Genomic DNA, 21479 nt, shown 5'->3' with positions numbered 1-21479 from the left:
TGAAAGAAAAAGTTATTTAAGCCTCTTGATTCTTCAGACCTGAGGGTGAAGAAAAATGAAGTAAAGACTTACACGAGAATGTATTTAATCAAAAGATAGAAAAACTAGATTTATTATTAAACTATGATTATACACTATTGTTATAAGATAATAAAATATATTGAGATTTCATTAATAAATTAAGTGTTTGAAAACAATTCCCTAGCAAACTATGCACGCCCTCCCACATCCAATCAATTCACGCAAGGTAGATCGACAGTGGCTCTTACCCATACTGGTCAGAACTTGAATATGCGTGGTGCAACAATACAAGGTAAAATGAAAAATGTTTAAATTGAAAGCACACAAACGTTTTCCAAAAACATAAAATATTAATATCTTTTGAGTATGAGTTTTTGAGCTGTTTATAATTGCATGGAACTCAGTTGAGACGCCCATATCCATACCACTGCTGGTGATTGGTAAGATTTGAACTTCTACTGTTGTGCCAAAACTCACGCTTTGGATATAAAACGAAATAATTAAAAAAAAACGACTTAATCCACCTCAAAGTGAACAAGTATCTCACATGTAAGCAGAAATCATATATATATCGAAGCATTAAGAGCTCCCCTTGTATAGAAATTGAAGCAATAAAAGCATCCCCCTTGAATAAATTATAATAACAAGCGGGCAATTCTTGCCTTCGCGTTCCAAAACAGTCAGCAAATTCGACGTGTTTCTCAAAAATTTGCGTAGTTAGTGATTAAATTTGAGTACTGAAACACTGGGTATAATCACCGGCCAATGAACTACACGCTACAATTCTCTAGTGGTTACATAGAGAACAAAATTTTCAACCAAAAAACTAAGTTATGATTTCCGGGGTCTTCCTCTCTTACCAGATTTCACCGGAGGGGATTTAGAACTGTTCTTATTAGCTGAAGTTCCACCGCGTCCTCGGCCACCACCTTTTCCCTTTCCAGCCGAGCCCTTTCCCTTGGCACTGGACGTTTTGGATGCCTTACCTCTGCCTTTACCAGAACCACGCAGCCTTTTCACCTCAGCCTCACCATTAACTTCATCCTCCTCACTATCATCATCACTTTCTTCAGCATCTTCTTCTTCCTCTTCCTCTTCTGACTCGGATGAATCTTTTGACTTTTTCCTCTTCTTCGAATTGTCAGCTGCCTTGGCACCCTTTTTTGCAGCCTGCTTAGGAACTGGAGTTGTATTTACAGCCTCATTACCTGCAGGCAGAGAGCACAATGAAATCAGCACCAGTTCAGATTCCAACCAGATTGTTAAAAGTCCTCTTTTTGGACAGTCAGTCAATCAACTGAAGATGGATCAGGAAAATATCTCCACAGCAATTAGGATTCCACCCCACCACCCCTTTAAGTCAGCCATAAAATGATACATGCTGAGGTATTTTGAATTTTGGACAGATTGTATTTTAGACCTAAAGCTAATTTGATTTATAGCAAGTAGCATACCTTCACTAACAGCTTTCCCGTCATATATATCAAGCTGCACACAAAGGAGATGTCAGGCGTTGTATACATCGTAACTCAAGATAAAGTAAACTACACATTGTAACATAGTATAAAATGAACTACATCCGACTTGTGATGAAGAGGACATGTCACGGACAACATTTTAGAGATAAAAATGCAAGATTGATGTAAATTTACTGCACCATAATATAAACCGATACTAGAGAAAACTCATGGCCTCCGAAATCTATTCATAATACTCGACATATAATAATATGCTAACAAAATACAAAACCCCTTGTTACAAAGAATCTACTGGTTTCTGTATTGAACAGATAAATAGCTTGGAACAACACTCACTACTATACGATTATTTCTGCTACAGAAAGCCAAAAATACAATAAAAGATTCTTTGAGAACTTGATACAGTAAATATGTGAGCTTATGAACTGCTAAGATTTAAAAGCTACCTGGTCAAGTCGATCAGCAACATTTGCTCTATCAACAATAACCATGGAATGACCCATACCACAAGCAACACTGTTAGAAAACAAGGAAACATTAGATCATTTCACATTCTGTTCATCCATATAGATAAAAATCTTACTTGAATAAAAAGATGCATCGAAGAATATAACTTAACCAAAACCAAATTGTGACTACCAAAAGAGAATTGAAACAAAAGAAAACCACTTAAAATTCAGAGTTTTAAATAGAATCGCAACATCCACAAAAAAGAGGCAGGAAAACATGGAACAAAATGGGATGCTCACTACCTACCTTATTACATGCATACCCTCAAGTATATCCACCTTCTTGGGTACAGCCGAGGACCTAAAGTACAAGTACAAACAAGATTGGAAAATATGAAAATTAAGGCAACACGAAATATAAGAGATTACTCCCCCCCACACCCCTATCCGCCCAGAAAGAGTTGCATAGACATACTTCTGTCCAGTAGGTCCATATCCCAGCTCACCATTCTGAGCATGTCCCCAGCTTATGCAAGAGGAATCAGCCCCAACAAAATGATGCATATTGCCTGAATCCATGCACCGTATATTCCACCCACTATTTATCAAATAAAACATGGACTTAATCAACATCAAGTAAAAGAGGTGGAAAAAAGAACTTATCAAGAAGAATAACATGCACCAAGCATTATTATCCAAACCATGGAATAAAGTACAACCTTAAATCCATTAGAGGCTTTGGATACATCCAGTCATCACCGGTGTTCTTTAATTTGCCCCACATGTACAACTGCCCACCACCTGAAAGTAAATAAGAAGGAGGTGAAACTGAAAGCAAAAGCCATTCTGTGGAAAGTCCCCATCCATACTCGGTATAACCAGTAGGATAAATAGATCTAACCATTGGCAAAATTAACACGAGACTTTTTCAGTCCCTTTTGTAATGAATTATAAATTATTAAGTACACATGCAAAGACCATAAAGGTTAGGCTCTTTTAACAAACCATCAACTAACCACTAAACAAATTTAAAACAAATATCAAGTATCAATAGAAGAAAATAGTTACAAGTGCGAAGCATACCTGCAGTACATGAAGAACTCACAGAACCAGCAGAAATAATGGCATCAGGTGGCAAAATATTTCTATTCTGAAAAACATCAACACGACGTGGGACCCACTCATCCTTCTGCTCCCTATGTCCTAGCCTACATAGTTTTATGAAATTTTGAGCACAAGGGACCAAATATTAAAAGCCATTTCAAAAAAGAATATCTCGTATTTGACTGTTTATTGGGAGTTCAAAACATTGCCAACCCAATCTCGAACCAAGCACAGACCTTCCATAACCACCGAAACCCCACCTGCACACACAAATAATTAACAATCATAACTTTAAACTCAAAGGAACTAAAACATTGAAGTAGGTAACTAAAGGAATACTCACGTGTAGACAGAGCCATTCTTATCCACCGCCACTAAATATCCAAAACAAAACAAAAAATCATTAAAGGAAAAATAGTAAACAAGGTCATATAACCAAGATAAAGAAAGGAATAACAACCACCTGTATGATTTGTTCCACATGCCACTTTCACAACTGTTTCCCCAGCAAGAGCAGCAATCCCTCGAGGGCGTGGCTGGGGTTCATAAACCAACCTCACAGAGCTGTCTTTGGAATTATACTGCAGATATATGCAAAATTAGGTAAAATTTCCTGTTCTTGGCGGCTCCATGCACGTGAATGCATATTAGAGTAAGCAAGAATCAAATGGGAATAAAAAAAACTTTATTAAAAAATAAAAAGTGTGGAGAATAACAACTTAATTAGTGATATTAAATGTAAGAAAAACAACTTGTTTTAGAAGAAAAACAACTTACTTAATGATAAACCCTAATAATGACCCATTATTACATCAATTGTGATACAATGCTCATAATTCATGTTGGCATGTAAGAAGCTCACTAAGATGATCAGGCCAAACACCAGTCATAGATGGCAAGGCAACTATAGAATAAGTGAGATAATTCACAAGACAAATGAACTTAGCAAATGTCTGATGCAAAACATAATTACTAATTAGTTTCAGTCCTCTTCATTCATTATTTTATATTTTTTTTTCAGCATTCATTATTTTATAATAATTATCTTCTAATGCTTATCTGCAATGCAACTACAAAAAATATTAAGCATTCCTACCATAATTAACAGTGTTATTTTCAAATAAATGTTAATTAAGGAAATCAAGCAACTAGCACAGGAAAAAGTACCTATTAAAGATTATTTCAACCAAGAGTAGGACTAATCAAGGAATTAAATCCATAAAATCCAGAAAAACAGTAGCATGCATAAATATCTAGTCTGCTGAACGTTAAAATATGGAATCCAGTATTATTCTTAAACTTGCAAGTACTTACTTAAACTAAGTATACTGGAATAATTATTCAAAGAAAACATAAATAAAATTGATGCAGTAAACAGCACTAAAAAATCTGTGTTAAAACAAAACATATGCCTATCATAGCAAGAGGGAAACACAAATCAAAATTCAATCATTGTAATTGTAAGATTTGCCCCCAGCACACGGCATCTGATCAACTGGCCTTTAAATCTGAAGATAATAGATCATATACAAGTTACAACAACTAGAATACAGCTTCCTGCGTCCCATGGTTTTAAATTAAAATAAGGACACACATCTTGGGACAACAAAGACCATTAAATTAAAACATCATCCTTGAGCATACCTCATTATCTGTTCCATGCCCAAGCTGTCCATACTGGGGAAGCCCTGCAGTTCTGGGAATCAAATCAAAAGAAAAAAACATTGAGAATCACCGATAATTGCATTCCAAGCAAAAATAGAATATCCATGCCTGAGGACAGAGAATCAAGAAAACAGAATGCAATCTTAATTCAGAAACCATACAGTATAGAAGCTCCTTCAATGGAAGATAACCACACAGTGAAGTCACCCCCACAAGCAGCATGATTTACTTCAGACACAAGACAGCGAACAGGTGAAGACTCAATTTCTGTACAAGACACGTTAAAGAAAATGAAATTGTCATTCTCCACAAGATAAAGCAATCCTTGCTGTTCACAAACAAAAGTACAACTGGAAGATCTACGAAGTTTTACGTCAGTTATCAATCTCGTTTTGTTGGAAGGACAATATATAGCAGTGAGTTGCAACAAGAATTACCACCAGCATCCCAATAATTAATCACAATGCAACCATAATTCAATACCAATTTTATTTGTAGAAGACTGAAAATAATTATTTGTCTAGATTGATGATAGAGGGTGAAAAGGAGTAGAATGATAAGGAATTTCATGGTTTGGGTTTTACAAATAGGTTGGAATAGAACAGAATTGGGTGGACTTCATTCCACTCTGTAACCCATTATGTTCACCTCTGAACTGTGAAAAGGAGAAACCAATTTATATTTGTTGCTATCATAACTACAACATTATACTTTTTTTCCCATAACTCTTTCTACTTGTTGCTTAAGTATTGTCATTAAGTTCCTCTTCCATGTTCTAGAACCATTATCTACCTGCATCAACCTTGTCAAATCACCCTGTTTTTGGTCTACAAAGTGTTTGATTTGGTACCGAAGCTCCAGCAGCGCACTTCATCCTCCCCCCATGTTTCAATTCGCTCTTTTGCTACTTTCTTCTAAGCATTTTGAAGTTTGCAGTTCACAACTGTTTCACAACTTGTGACATGGATATTCTTTGAAAATAGTATGTATTTTTTTCATGAATTAGTAATAAAATACTTCACAAATATAAAATAGTATAAGAAAAATAAGATTTCTGGAATAAGGACAAATTGGAAGAATACATTTTTCATTCTACTAACTTTCACCAGAACCTCCATTCCATCCTTGAATAATCAAATATTGACAAGCTTGACTACATTTCCACTCATAAAAATCAGAACAATTCCAAGAAAGAACATGGGGGCACACTAACATTCAAGCAAGCAATGGGTGTTATTAAAATGCATTGGCAGAAACTGCAGAATTTAACAGATAACTACAAAAACATACCATTTCTCACGGAACCCGAACCTAGCTGTCCATGCTTGTTCCATCCAAAGGCCAGGGAATTTCCATCCTCCGTAACAACCACTGTATGGCTCCTCCCTGATCCAGCTTTGACAATTTTGTGCCTTCAATGACAGAATAAACTACAGATTAATACAAAATTAACCCTTATATAGAGTAGGGATTATAAATAGAAAGATGTAAATATCAACAGTCATATTAAAGTTAGAGAGAAAAAAGAGTGTATGCTTTCCATTAGACAATCACAGAACAGACAACCAACCAAAAGCAACAACAATTGTTGCTTCTTCCTAAAAGTGCGTCAACGCTCATAGACAACACTAGACAAGGAACTAACACTATATTCATAACAACCAGATGGGGAAAAACCGGCAAAACAAAATCAGCATTCACAAAACCAAATCATGAACTCACTTGGAAAGTTCAGACACGACAGTTGGTCTATCACGCTGAATCATATCTCCATGACCCAGTTGCCCTTTCTGCACACCAAATCTCACAAATTAGACGCAAAAACTTCTATAACGTAAACACCTAAGTGCGTGTGCATAAACATACCTCATTCCGTCCCCAAGTATAGCAGCGCCCTTCGACGTCCAATGCAACGCAATGACACGAGACTGCACTCTCGCCAACGAAAACACACTTTAAAACAATAATTCATAACACAACAGAGTAAGTTCTTAAAAAGTGAACGTCAAAAAAACAAACAAACGAGTTTGTTCAAGTTACCGCAACCGGACGCAACGAAACGAATATCAACCCCGACAAGAGGACGGAGGCGCGAGGGAGAGACGAGGTTGCCGTCGACGGCACCCTTGCGCCGGCCAATGATATCCCAGCACGTGGCACCGCAGAACAAGAGTTCTCCCCCTTTGACCTCCTCGCTCTCTTCCTCCACCTTCTTCTCCGCTTCAGATGCAGACATTTCCCGTTCACTCCGGCTAGAGCAACGGTCGAAAGTTTTCGAAAAAAACGAAAAAAAAATATAAAAAAAATGAAAAATGGCAGATCTAACGGCTAGTATTCAAAATCAGGGGAAACGAAGCGCGGGAAATGGCGGGAAAAGATGAGGAGCGAGGGAGAGGGTAAGGGAAGAACTGGGTTTGCGCAGTGACAGTGGGGTGAAGAAGAAAATGAAACCCTAATTCAATTTTACCGAGTCAGTGTGTGCGCGAGTGCTCTCAAATATAAAAAAAAAAGGATAATAAAGAGTGGATTGTCCTTGGGTTTTCGAGAGTAGCAACAACCCAACTTTTGATTAATCATCTTAAATTATTATTATTATTATTGTTAACCAATTAACAACTAATAAATGGAAACAAAAATCATTATTATAAATTAAAATATGACAACGGAAACAAATCATTATTTATTATTATTATTTTGGCTATGCTCCGTCGCTGTCTGCAGATTTTCTTTTTCTTTTACTACTTTTATCGTCGGAATTTGTCCCTCTCTCTCCCTCTTTATACATTTTTTAGACTTTATTACTCTTTAAGCTCTGATTGATCTTGCAGGTAGCGTAAATGTTACACTCTGTTAAATTATTTTGAATTCATTATTATCTATAAATAGAAAAATCAAGTAGCTTGTAGCACGCGCACAGTTAATGCTTCCTTCATGCTAGTAGATACAGATACTGATACTATATCCACGCAACACACCTACTACCTCTCTCTATCTCCCTCTTTTTCACAATTTTCTTTATTTCTTCACTAACACCACTTTTTTTAATTTATTAATTACTTAGATCACTCGTTAATAAGAAAAACTCTTTGTTTTCCCAAGAATTCGGAAAGATTTTAGTCACATAATAAATAAAAGTTAATTAGAACAAATAAATGAGACGATAAATTTTATTAATTTTAAATTAGATCGATTTTATCCATTTACAATTAGATTGAGGGTTTGATATATTGTCCAAAAATCATTTAAAATTCTCCACTTTCACACTCTAATGTCACGTCATCAAGTGAATAATCCGTAACATATGCTTCATTTTACTTCAAATATTGCATATTTGGATTTTATTTTCATCTGGAAAATTAAAATTACTACACTTGCTTTGCATTTATATCATCATTTGATAACTCGATACAAGGTGTTTGTGTCCAATCTCTTATTTTATGATGTGTTTATTCTCTTAAACATGTAACATATTTTTTTAAAATCTAAAAAAATATAATTAAAAAATTCAGGAAAAACGTGTAATTGTATATTTGGATTTTACTTTCATCTGGAATTACTTGTACATGAAAATTAAAATTGCTACACTTGCTTTTAGGACGTGTTTAATCTCTTATTCTAAGATGTATTCATTCTCTTAAACATGTAACATTATGATTTTTTTAATGTAAAAGTATAATTAAAAAATTCAGGAAAAAAACATGTAATTGGAATATGGTAATCTCTCACCCACAAAATTAAGGAATGGTTAAAAAAATAGTCTTTTTATTTACTTGAAAATATCTTAAATATTTTTTTATATAATATTTGTCATAATTTAAACTAAAGAAAAAGTGATTAGCAGAAGGGTCTTAATTTAAGATGTAAATATTGTAAAAACTCCTATTAAACATACTTACATTAAACTAAGATCATCATAGAATTTGTAGATGAATTTTACGTGTGTATATGAAAAAACAAGAGGCTACATGTATCTCTAGCAGGAGGAACTAGGATTTTAATACAAAAATTATAATTTTCAGTGGGCCTCTTCTTTCTACACCTTCATAATTCTTTTAATTAAAAATACTCTTTAAACTTTACATGCTGAATATAAAATTGTATTTTGAATTATAATTTTAAAAAGGTAAAATACATTCTAAATTTTACAATTTAAAATAAAAAATTATATTTTAAATTACAAAGCTTAAAAGATAATTTCAAAACACCAAATTATATTTTGAACTCAAGAGCTACTCAAAGTCCCAAGCACACAAACACAAGCCATTACATTTGGAGATAAGAAAGCTTGTTCTACTCTAAAGAATTATACGTCATACGGTGAGAGAAAGAAAATGAAAAGGTAGAAGCAAGATAACCATTAATAATGGTGAAGATAATTGATGTAAAACAAAAAAACCATTATATATGCATATAAAAATTGTATCTATAGTAATAAAAATAAGATGTCTATAGTGCATCGCGATGGGTACACGTATATTTTATAATTGAATTTTTATTGTTATATTTAATAATTATGAATAAAACGATCGAGTCTTTAATTTAAATGATTATTTATGAAAAAATAAACGATTTAAATAAGATAATTGACGTAAAACAAAAAAAAACCATTATATATGCATATGAAAATTGTATTGAGTAAAAAAATGGGAATGTTTATAGTTTATTGCGGTAACAATTGTGCGTATATTTTATAATTGAAATTTCATTGTTATATTTTGATAATTATGAATAAAACGATCTATTAAATAAGTAATGATTGTTTATGAAAAAAATAAATAACTTTAATGATCATACTATTAATTTAAAGACCGTTATTGAAAAAATCTATAAATAACAACTTTTTAAGAATTACAAGTTATCATATTTCATAGTATTAATTATCATACTAGTTAATTCTCATATTAGGGTGCATTTATTGTTATTTTTATGTTGATACTTATTTAAGTATAAGATAATTTTTTTTAAGAGGATTAAAAGTATATTCAATGAGAATATCCGAATTCGTTTTTGACAAAAACAATATGTAAAAAGTGATATATTTATTTTCACATCATATTTCAATTCCTTCTTCCCTGTTGTACACGGTATCAAACATTATCTTTTTTTTTTTCTGGTTTCCTTTATCAATATTAGGATATACAGCAAATTACTCATTATTCATGACCAAGTGGAATTTTTTTCCCATACATATCACTTTTTTTTTTAAATTATATAAATAAATTTGTTCGAACTTTATTTACATATTCATTGTTTATAAGTCACTACAATTCTAATCTATGAACATTGGTCATATGTACTAGAAAATCTACACTGACCATTATTAATGGAAAACACTGTTTACAGGTTAGAATTTAATATCTTTTTTTTATCAGCTAGAATTTAATATCTCAAAAATCAAAAAATTAAATTCTAATCTCTAAACAATAACCAGTATATCTGTAAATATTTAAAAGAGTTTATTTATGTCATTTTAAAATAATAATGTTATTTAGGAAAATTTCTAAAAATACTTTATTTTTTCTCTTTATTAATAATAGTAATGGTCGCAAAAAAATTTAAATTAAAATATGATAGTACGGGGAGTTAAATATTTTTCCTCTGTCTTTAAATGAAATATACAGGTTATTTATAAAAAAAATTTAAAATATGCATTTTATTTAACTTTTCTTATATTTAAATTTTGTTTAAGCAGTTGTATTATTTTTTATACTTATTATTTTTCATACACATAATATATATATATATACCGCATAATGTAACTTCCTCCTTTATTTTATATATTTTGAAGGGGGGAAAAATAGCTGTGTTTGGGTTTGAATGTTACATACTTTGAAAAGGAATTAACTTTATAGAAGTGTAAATTATATATATATATATATATATATATATATATATATATATATATATATATATACTCACTTTTATCTATAAATAATTTTAAATTTAAATAATTCTTAAGCCATAGATTTTTTTTTAAGTATTTAATAAAATTTTCTTTTAAATTTGGTACCTAAATAAATAAACACTTTTGTTTAAGTTTCTTGTGGATATCTGGGTAGATTTTATCTGCCCATATATTACCCACATATACTGTATCTAAAACTTAATTAAGTAATAATTTTATATAAATTGTACTTATATTTTTAATATAGAAAATACGTGTACTAATTCAATTATATTGAAACTTGTTGATTAGTTTAGCAAGTAAGTATAAATTGACCTCTTTCTATTTTTACCCATACATATAAGGGATTATATTCAATTATTTAGTCATAGATAAAGTTTAACTAAATATTTTTAAAATTACATTTTTTTGTTTGTTCAATGTCACAGATATTAACAACACAATAATAAGTGAAATTGATTTTTTTTTATGTACTTGAAAAATAACAAACCATTATACTTGTAGAAATTAAACCTTACTATTTGTTTATTATTTTATGTTTGATGCATTTTTAAAAAAATGCATTTAGTTAATACCCTTATCAAAATATATATTCTAAGATTAAAAAAATTGACATCATAATACAAATGTCTGTGATTTATTAATAGATTTTAAGTATTAGTTGTAATGATGTACTTATTTTTCAAAAATAGAATGAAAGAATATTTTTTCCAAATATATTATTTACGTCACTTGAAAAAACTACATTAATAAAAACTTAATTTTCAAACTTACATAACATTTTTCATGTAATAAAACTAAATTATAAACGGGATTCTACAAGGTAATAAATACTTTGAATGGGTTGTAAAAGACTTAGAAAAAAAAAACATACTAAGTAATTATTAAATCATGCTAATTTTTAAAATAAACGATCACAAACCTAGAGGTAACAACTTGTTGTAGAAAGTTTAAGTCGACAAAGATAGGAGTGGAATATTTATTTTTCACATATGTTGAGAAAAAAAATTAGGTGTATCAAATTGGTAGAGAATAACATTTGCATTAATAAAAGAATTTCAACATTTTTAAGAATTAATGAAAAATATAAAATTACTAAAAAAAAGGAATTGGAACTTAATATAAAATTTAAGTTTTTGTATTTAGTTTGTTACTAGGGAATTAATGTTAATTAATATTATCTTCGTGGTGTATGTGATTGATATACATTAAAATAGAAAAATTAAAGTTTATAAAAATGTAACTATCAATAATAATTAAACAAAGATAATAAAATAATATAATAAAACTTCGAGCAAATTAATGTTCATGTGTGAATAATTAATTATATTTATACCTTAGAAACTTTTATCTAACAAAATTTAATATTTAATATTGAAACTTTTGATTCCACTCATTGTGACACGTTCAACATATTGCCTCGTGATTTAAGGTTTGGGATACACTGTTGGGTATGAAGCCAGAACCAATTGGGTGGGGCTGAGTAGACACCATGTTTTAGTGAGTGGGCTTGATCATTGTGTCCCTTTATTATCTCTATTTATCTCTATTTAAAGATATCTTTGTACTTGTAATTGGTGTGCAACAGGATATAATGTAAACCTAATCATTGCCCGTGTGGATGTAGGTTGCAGTTGGCAACCAAACCACGTTAAATCTTGTGTTGTTTATTTTTTTGCAGTTGATTCATGATTGTGTGTATTGCTTCCGCGTGCATTTTTCCCATCAAGTGGTATAAAGAGCCTTGGTTTGTTTACACACTAGAGATCCGATCAGTAGAAATTAATCGACAAGACGTGAAAAATGTGGCTGGAGTAGTGTCCCAAAGCTAGGGGTTCGCAGAGGCGGCAACAACATCCCAAAGCTAGGGTTTCACAGGGATTGCAGCAGCGTCCCAAGGCTTAGGGTTTCACAGCGGTGCAAGGAGGAGGCTCCAGATTTGCTTCACAACAGCGGTGACCGGTGACCAGCGACGGTGGTGGTGCGGAGCGCTAGTGCAGTGGGGACTGCGACCAGGTCTGTTGGTGAGTGATTTTGGGTGGTGCAATTTTTGTGGTATTGATTTAAAAAAAAAAAAGATTGCCAAGATCTGAAATTAGTTGTACCGAGTATCTCGACTAGTCGTTTGAGATGGCAGAAGACGGGAAGTTTCGAATTGAAAATTCGATGGTACAAATTTCAGTTGGTGGAAAATGCAAATTGAGGATTTGCGAGTTCAGTTACTGAGCACATCAATAAAACGAATTCGATCTTAGCCAGACTCTGCTGTTGTCTTTCCCTGACAGTTGGTCCGGAATGGTTACAGCAGTTACCACCAGTTCAGCGGGATCCGATGAATTCACTTTTGAGAAGATTCGTGATCTCATTCTTGGCGAGGATGTCCAAAGAAGGAGTTATGGGGAATTATCTAGTGAATAGCTATATTTCATCGGAGGTAAGAATAATATCAGAGATAGTGGGAGTAAGAACAAAAGAAGGAGTCAGTCAAAGACTTGGGATTGCTCAAGTGTAACATGTTGGAACTATAAGGACGTGGGGCATTTCAGGAATCAATGCCCAAATTATAAATAAGTCAACATTGCAGAAGACTTCGTGGACGAGGACATTTTAGTCTGTTGCGCGGATAGTAGTGTGGATTCCTGGGGCATGGATTCTGAAGCATTGCAGAATCTAGTTATTAGAGACTTTGGAAAGCTAAGACTAGCAGACAACAGAACTCTTGATTTTACGGGCATGGGTGACATAGTGTTGAAGACACCAGTTGGTTTTTGGACTTTGAAGGATGTCAAAGTTGTTCCAAGCTTGACAAAAAGTTAGATTTTTGTTAGACAGTTGGACAAACAGAGACATGAAGTGAAGTTCGAAAATCAGTAGTGGAAGGTCGTCAAGGAAAATCTTGTCATAGCCTGCGGAAGAAAGAGAGGTTCGTTGTATATAGTCGGATTAATGAGGGAGTGACCATCTCAGTTCAGAAGATAAACAAAGTTCGGTTCACAAAATCTTGTGGGCAGAAGAGGGTTGTCTTTATAAGAGAGAAACCCAGAGCCACAGGTCAGATTCAGGATGAATGAGCATGGAAAGGTTCAGGTAGACCAGTCAGAGGTACTTATGGCAGTGGGAGCACGAGTTGTGCTTCAGCTAAGGTTCCTAGACGACAGTGGGTTAGGAGAACCAGTATTCCAGCTGTTGAAACTTCTCCAGAATATTTCTTGTTGAATATGGAGAGTGTTTGTTCTCAGGTTGTTCCAGAATCCAGCAGTTCCTGTAAGTGGGAGTCGGTAGGAATAGAGAACGGGTCAGTGATTGACGTGTTGAAACTCAGGGGAGTTTTAACGAAGTCTTCAAAATGATTAAAAAGGCTGGTGGCAACTAGAGGTGGAACATTGAGTTCCGTCGACATATTACAGGAAGTACATGTACACAGTTGAAGCGCAGGTGAACATTGTTTCGTGACTTCAAGTGGGAGATTGTTGGGTATGAAGTCAAAACCAATTGGGTTGGGCTGACAAGACACCATGTACACAGTTGAAGCGCAGGTGAACATTGTTTCGTGACTTCAAGTGGGAGATTGTTGGGTATGAAGCCAGGACCAATTGGGTTGGGCTGAGTAGACACCATGTTTTAGTGAGTGGGCTTGATCATTGTGTCCCTTTATTATATCTATTTATCTCTATTTAAAGAGATCACTGTACTTGTAATTGGTGTGCAACAGGATATAATGTAAACCTAATAGTTGCCCGTGTGAATGTAGGTTGCAGTTGGCGACCGAACTACGTTAAATATTGTGTTGTTTATTTTTGCAGTTGATTCATGATTGTGTGTATTGCTTCCGCGTTCATTTTTCCCATCATACACTTCATTGTGTTGTCTTTATTGGAATTGTGATTTTTTAGTGGGAGATGCTTATGATGTGGAGTTTTTTATATTTTAAAATTAAAGGAATTATCGGTTAATGATAAGCTTTTGAGTGGTGAAATTTGTGAGGGATTTCCCATCAAATTGTGCCACAAGCATGCCTTGTACACTTGACTTTAACTTTCAAAGTGTCCTTCAGAGTTGACAAAAACAATGACAGTTTGTTGCCCTTGTAGAAATCAAGTTTACACACTTTATCACATCTCAAAATATTAAGTTAATTCAAAATGATTATGCATAACTTCACCACCTTATAATTCATATATATATATATATATATATATATATATTTTAAGTGTGTTGTGTTTAACCTTAATTTCAAAATATACAAGTTAATATTGTGTGTGGCATTATCTTAATTTTTGAAATTTTGTATGCTATTTAGACAAATAAAATGTACAACTACTAATATTTTTTTTATAATTGAATTGTTCATATCATTTTAACGGATTGAGTCTATACGTAAATGATGTCTCGTAGTATAATTTAAGTTGATTTTTAAAATTTTTTAAACCTTTTGTCTTATTTTACTTAAGGTTGGAGTTGTGAAATGTCCAGATGAGTTAATGACCGATTAAAGGGAATGATATTTTGTTATTGAAACTTTAGTTTCGTTTCATAAATTTAGTATTATTGATAAGAATGATGTTTTGTTATGGAAACTTCAGTCTCATTAATGAATTTAGCATCATCGTTATCAAAATTTTAAGAAGTTTCATAATTATTTTTTCAAATAATCAAGATTATCTAGTATGTATGTGAAAGGTAGGATCTCTATCAATACAATTAATTTTAGATTGAAAGGGAACTTGAACTCATTGATTTAAAGTATTTTACTTTGAACCAAAATAATAATTAATGAGGTATAATGATCTAATAAAGGAAATAGAGGAAAATTTAACATAAATTACATAAAATAGTTTACAAGCTAACACTTGTTATAAAAGTAAGGAATCTGAGAGCCCTCAATCTAAGACACAAATAAGGAAGGATTGGAGACAACATAATTTTCTTGAAGTATACCTTTACTTCCACTCTCAAGGATTTTATCTCTTTTACATATCACCGCTAGCAAGCACACCTTTAAAAGAAATTATCTTAGAAACATCTCGTCAAACACTTTCTGATTCTTGTTCACTCACGTTCTCCTTCATAATCTGTCTCCTCTACATGCATTCAATTATCAAATGAAGAATCTTTCAATTTCTTGAGAGCCCAAACTTTGATTTGGGTGTAATAAATCTTCATTTACTAGGAGATCTAATGCCAAGCTCAAATCTTGGTTTGGAAAGCGATTCCTCTCTTTTAGTTATGTTTATTATTATACCCTCATGGAATAAATGATTTTTCCAATGCTTGGATGTGAACTCCATGATTATGATTTTCCAAAACTAAAGATGATGTTGGTTAAGAACGAAATACTCGTTTACCTGTTGTAGCCAATGATATCAATGTTTCATTTGGCCGAAATGCAAGTTGTTTGCGTTTCTCAGATATCTTGATCAGAACATAAGGGAATATTTTCATTCTTCCACCTTCATCTACAGATCCCAATGCATAATGAATTTGTTAGTGTGATTAAACAGTGCTGTGGGCGATGAGAACAATCGTTTCACGGTTATCCCTGGCTGACACAGTAGCTGCTGAGAATTTGTAATCTGACACGCACTGTTAAGCTGAATACAAGAAGACAGCTTGTAAAAGGGCATGTTTAGTTTCTCATAGCACTCCTTCACGCAGTTCTCAGAAAATTCACAAATGAATTTGTTTATAAGGTCAAATCGTATTAAAGTTTTCTCGAAATGTTTCTGTGCTTGTAATATTTTTAATTTACTATTTTCGGAGCCCACCAGTTTCCACATACAAGTGCACGCAACGAGTAGCGTGTGATTACATGCACGCAAGAAAGTTGAAGTTAGGAAAAGTAACGCAGATATGAATTTCCAGCAACTTAAAAGGACCGAAAAAAAGGAAAACCAAGCCATTGGAAAGGTCCTTGCTCACCCTTATAAACTACTGTAGCCAAACTAGCAAGCATTTCAATTTTCACCCATGAATGAACATCTATCTCTAATTTTGAACAAAAAATTTAAGACATGAGATAAGCATTTAAGGGAAAATTGTATAAAATTATAAAAAGTTACAAACTAAATTTTACAAAGATAGTTAGGAGTTGCCTTGAAAAAAGAGAGTATAATTAAAATTATTTCTTAGGTGTAGAAACTATGTAATCATATATATATATATATATATATATATAGTGTGTGTGTGTGTGTACGTATTCGACAATTGCTATATTAAAGTTCATGAAAATTAATATTTGAAATACAAAAAATCCTAAAAAAAAATTGGGAAGAGAAACCCGGCTCTGACGTTGTTTTGAATCAGCATGGAATACAGTCATTAATGAAGCAACGAGAGTGAGGTATCTGCTTCATGTTCGCTTCCTCCTGTAACAATCACCGATAAAAACTAAAGTGGTAATCATAGATAGGTTTGAACGTGGAGGGTAAATAACAAACATGAAACAGGGAAATAATTAACATACGTAGTCGATTTTACATAGTAGAGCAGAAAAGGGTTCCAGGATGACTGAGGACACGAGTCTACAATTATTGGGGTTTAAGAACTACATGGATTAATCAAGACTATCTAACAACTATTTATCCACCATGCACACATTTTACACTTGCCATCGGGGCCACCAGAACATCTCAGACGATTAAATGGGTAAAAATGGCAAGGATGACTGATTACTTAGACATTTCTTCAACCCCTTCGTTTAGCCAACATCTAGCACCATTAAGCATTCTAAATATAGGTACGGGCATACTATAATCATTAAACTTTCCCAGATAACCTTTACACTTGACATTATTTCCCTCGCTCGACTTGATGATTGATCACTAAAAGCTGTTTCTATTCATGCAATGCTGCTCCAGAATCAATTTCTCACCATCTACTTTATTGTAATGTATCGGTTCGTCCCGTGTTTGGCCCAATGGTCTTTGAGGTCAACAGGGTTTGACAGATCGTGACCTTCTGCGGCAAGGCGACTAAGCAGCTTGTTGAAAGCGCTACCACTCATCTTTCGACCTCCAACCCGAGCATGCCTCTTGTTCGGCACTGCAGGAAGTGGATACATTGACAGAGTGGTTGTGCAACAGGCGGACTGCCAACCTCCATTACCCCATTTGTAACACTGCTTAAGGACCCCGGTACAAGAACATACTGGCGCTGGCATGGTTGACTCATCATAAGCCACTTGGTTCAATCCCAAGTCTTGACCTTTCCAATCAGCCTTAGACACTGCTAACTGCTTGTTAAGATCATCGCCTCCGTTGACCATTTCCTGACCATTCTTCCACTCATGTGCCTTGCCAAACATAACCTTATTCAAGTCTTCGCTCTCCTTTTTGACTTTTTTTGCTGCTTTTGTAGTCTTCTTATTAGGTGAAGTTGACTTAGGTTCCTTGGGCCGCTTGGCCCGCCTTGATTTCCCAGCCTCAGAAGTGATGGGAGCTGCGGGGAGGACATCAGTTGTGTGCATCTCCCTTGTGTTGTAAGAAGGATCACCCATGTTAGGTATATGGTGTACCTGTTGCTGGGGATGATGTATATGCTTGACACCACGTGAAATTTGGCATCCCGGAGGGCATGATGGCATACTGCCACTACTTAACGAGGTTTCTCGATACTGAAGAGTTGCAAACGCATTATCTCGTTCCAAAATTGCATTATTTCGTTCTGCAATTGCAGCATCTCGCTGCAGAAATGCCATGTCACGCTCAGCATATGCTGCCTTCTTCTCAGATATGGCCAGATTTCTTTCTTGGATGGCCGCATCTCTTTCGGCCATAATTGCCATGATCTGCTTCATGGAAGGCTGATGTTGCATCAGCCACTGCAACGCAACATCGAGATAAATATTTTTAAAGTCAGCAACTTACTTAATAGTGAGAACGCACTGCAGTTACAAATTCTTTGTTTGTGCAAAATTGAATAGTAAATTTGTTGATGAATTTATACATGAACAAAAATAAATGTATTTTAATATACCTGTCCCTGAGCAGATTTAAATTGATCGGCTTTGTGCCTGCCATTTTCACGATGCCCAGCATCATCCATCAGAAACACAAACAAATAACTAAATATGGACTCTAGGCTTCCTCAACCAATATGGAACTTGATTGATCAAACAACAGTATGCCAGAAGTCCTGCATTCATAGAAACTTTTCAGTTTATATTAGATACTTGGGATAGTTAGTGTATCTATGTGGTCCTCTTCTTTCTTAGGGTGCAGAGTATTGGGTAGGAAGGAATCACTCGATCAACAACTGCCATGAAGAATGAATGTCACAAAGTTTAAAATACTTACCATGCTTATACATAGGGATAGCAGGTACTTGATCAAAATTAAACCTATACAAAAATGAATCTCAGTAAGTTCACATGCAATAACGAATGAAACTTACAAACAAACTGCCACTTTATAAAAAGACTAGAATATTCAGCTTCAAGAAAATCTGGGATAAAAATAGTGCTGGGAAACTTTGGCAACGCAGGGGAAGTCTATTGGTCATCATGTATGATTTAAATACTTGCATTGAAGCATAAAAGACAGTTGGAACTTTCCAAAAACCTTAAAAGGAAACAATGGAACAGGTGGATATGAATGGCAGACATGGTAGTAATGTAGTAAGCAGGGTTACCACAACTACATCAATGGTAGCCGCGTAGTAGGCAGTTACTACAGCAATTATAATAGAAAGATATTAAGTTCCAGAAATTACCACCATATCATATAAAAGCTATTAGTCATTATTGTTATTATTTCAGAGCTTCCATGGAAGCAATAAAGAAACATGAAGGTAGAACAAATGAAGAAAGATAAGGCATGTTGGGAGAGGGGGAAGAGGTAAAAATGAGTGGATAGAAAGAATCCTAATGTGATTATAATGTCCTGACCACATAATGCATGGGTAAATATCACAGAAATAATGATGACAACCATATGATCAAGGTCCTCTTCAAGCAGCACTTCCATGACAGGAGGACCAAACTCCAAAACCCAATAACATTTGATGAAAAGCAAGTTTTAAAAGCACTGTTCTGAAACTGTACAATAATTTTCATCCAAAATCCGAAAGTATCCTGTGTTGATTGTTCATTTAAAGATCTAAGATAAACAAGGGGAAGGGAGACATAACAACCTTCTGATCTAATACGAGTCAAGCAAAGAGCCACACAAAAACTTCTTCATTAACAATCCAGTACTCCAGTGCAACGTGAAAACAGAATAAAAATGAAAAACCAGAGTGGAAGAGTACTGCAAAAGGAAATTAAATAAAGAAGAGATCATTCATGAACTCATATTGGATACGATGAAGTACATCAAAACTATTTTTTTTTAAAAGCAATCGCATTTATAACCTGATGGATAACTTGATATCAATTAATAGTCAAGTGGATGATATTCTTTTCACTACCCAAAACTATAATCCTCTTCACTACATTCAATAAAAGTATATAGCTGAATATCATGACCAGATGATATCTGAATATCAATAAATATATATCTTCGTTCTCACTTGCTTTTCTTCTAACCAAAGACAAACTACCCAAAACACTCACCACAAGCTCATTCCCATAGACCAGTAGCAGCACTTGTTTGGACGGAATTCTGAATAAATATTTATGTAAGAAAAGTAAGAAAGTAAAATAAATGAAGTTTGTCCAATTAACAAAAATCAAATTATCCAGCATAAAAAAAATCTAAAATAAAATTATACGCTTCAACTTTCATAAAAGGCCTCTCATTTAATTTCTCTAAAAGCTAATTTGGGCTTCTAACTTTCTTCCCCAGAAGTTTGTGCAAAAAAACAGAGCTAAATCTATTACCACAGCCCCTCCTTATATCATGGGGTGTCAATGAATAACAAAACTGAAACTAATTTCCGTACAATTTTTTTTAAAGCCACGGTTCCTGGATCTCAAAAATCTCAAAAACGGTTTGAAGATCCAAATTTTCAACCAACAACAGATTCCGATACAGTGAAACGTCGCACCCGAACTGAAAACTGGAAGACTAAAACTATAAACAAAAAATAAAATCTAGAAGAAGCAATTGCAGCGAACGTGATCAATTATTTAAGAGAAGACCCAAAGCAGAGGATGCACAACGATTCGGATAGTCGAAGGTGGGAAAAAGCAAGTCAAAGCAAGTCAAAGACTAAACGAAGCGATAAATTGAAGGTGGATTGGGTCGGAACGATAAAACAGCGATAAATTAGATAAATTAACGATAAATAGCAGAACGAAAGTAAAGACTGGAAAAAATGAACGAAGAAAGAAACCCTAACCTCAGAGAGAGAGAGAAAGAGAGTGAGAGAGAGAGAGAAAGAGAAATCGTGCGGCACTAGGGTGGGGGGGTTTTACCCGGTTGTGTCTGTATCTGTACCTATGCGATGCCACTTTCTCTTCCTCCACTTACATTTTTCTCTTTACTTCCTTTTTTTTCTTGGTTTTATCATTTCTTATACGCAGAAAAAAAATAATAATAATAAAAAAAACGAAATGCGTGAGTTATGAAGTCACCGGTTCCTGTTTGTGTTTCCACTTTCAACCATCCAAGTGATGCACATCCATATTTATTTACTACCGCGTTCTTATTATTGTGGTTTTTTTTTTCACCTTTTCTAATTATTTTCAGTTTTTTTTACCCTTTTTGATCTTGACTTTAAGAAAGCTAAAATCGGCCATGCTGCCAAATAATTAATACGGACAAAGAAATTATTCTTTTCATAGTTAAAGTTGTGTAAATTATTGTTTTTGATCCATCCATTCGATGTAATTTATATTTGTGATGTGTTTGAATCTACAAAACTGGGAAACTTATCTTAAAATGTGATGGTGTGTGACACGGGGCACGTGCGTTAGGG

At 33.7% G+C, this 21479-nt stretch overlaps 2 protein-coding genes across 8 annotated transcripts; both read right to left on the bottom strand.

Moving 5' to 3' along the window:
• Positions 1-624: 624 nt before the first annotated feature.
• On the bottom strand, positions 625-7489 carry LOC137820077 (uncharacterized). Of its 2 annotated transcripts, none has more exons than XM_068623861.1 (16): positions 6758-7489; positions 6584-6645; positions 6440-6507; positions 6008-6129; positions 4879-4984; positions 4697-4748; positions 3516-3633; positions 3396-3426; positions 3289-3312; positions 3032-3156; positions 2668-2749; positions 2424-2546; positions 2256-2309; positions 1946-2015; positions 1476-1509; positions 625-1229 (listed from the first exon to the last, which is right to left on the bottom strand). In XM_068623861.1, the coding sequence occupies exons 1-16, from the start codon at positions 6951-6953 to the stop codon at positions 853-855; spliced, it is 1644 nt and encodes a 547-aa protein (XP_068479962.1). In that variant the 5' UTR covers positions 6954-7489; the 3' UTR covers positions 625-852. The 2 variants fall into 2 exon arrangements, with proteins under 2 accessions (XP_068479962.1, XP_068479964.1); XM_068623863.1 differs by having other exon boundaries at positions 6584-6670; positions 6758-7207.
• A 9562-nt stretch (positions 7490-17051) lies between these two features.
• LOC137820024 (protein BASIC PENTACYSTEINE6) lies at positions 17052-21180 on the bottom strand. Of its 6 annotated transcripts, none has more exons than XM_068623793.1 (5): positions 20901-21051; positions 19752-19867; positions 18917-18960; positions 18597-18755; positions 17052-18441 (listed from the first exon to the last, which is right to left on the bottom strand). In XM_068623793.1, exons 4-5 carry the CDS (start codon positions 18663-18665, stop codon positions 17497-17499), a joined length of 1014 nt encoding a protein of 337 aa, XP_068479894.1. In that variant the 5' UTR covers positions 18666-18755; positions 18917-18960; positions 19752-19867; positions 20901-21051; the 3' UTR covers positions 17052-17496. The 6 variants fall into 6 exon arrangements, with proteins under 6 accessions (XP_068479894.1, XP_068479898.1, XP_068479896.1 ...); XM_068623797.1 differs by having other exon boundaries at positions 18597-18770; positions 20901-21043; XM_068623795.1 differs by lacking the exon at positions 20901-21051 and adding an exon at positions 20173-20882.
• Between the last annotated feature and the right edge of the window lie 299 nt (positions 21181-21479).

The sequence above is a fragment of the Phaseolus vulgaris genome, chromosome 9 (assembly GCF_000499845.2).
Source record: "Phaseolus vulgaris cultivar G19833 chromosome 9, P. vulgaris v2.0, whole genome shotgun sequence".
Classification (NCBI taxonomy): domain Eukaryota; kingdom Viridiplantae; phylum Streptophyta; class Magnoliopsida; order Fabales; family Fabaceae; genus Phaseolus; species Phaseolus vulgaris.
This window is presented reverse-complemented; position numbering and strand designations above follow the sequence as displayed.

What these genes read in the sequence shown, in the direction of transcription:
- LOC137820077 (XM_068623861.1), bottom strand. Translation starts at nt 6,953, where the DNA reads ATGTCTGCATCTGAAGCGGAGAAGAAGGTGGAGGAAGAGAGCGAGGAG. An exon ending in GGCATGGAACAGATAATGAG is followed by an intron (nt 3,634 to 4,696) that starts GTATGCTCAAGG and finishes ATATATCTGCAG; the next exon opens with TATAATTCCAAAGACAGCTC. An exon ending in GGTTTCGGTGGTTATGGAAG is followed by an intron (nt 3,157 to 3,288) that starts GTCTGTGCTTGG and finishes AAAACTATGTAG; the next exon opens with GCTAGGACATAGGGAGCAGA.
- LOC137820024 (XM_068623792.1), bottom strand. Translation starts at nt 18,665, where the DNA reads ATGGATGATGCTGGGCATCGTGAAAATGGCAGGCACAAAGCCGATCAA. An exon ending in TTAAATCTGCTCAGGGACAG is followed by an intron (nt 18,442 to 18,596) that starts GTATATTAAAAT and finishes GTTGCGTTGCAG; the next exon opens with TGGCTGATGCAACATCAGCC.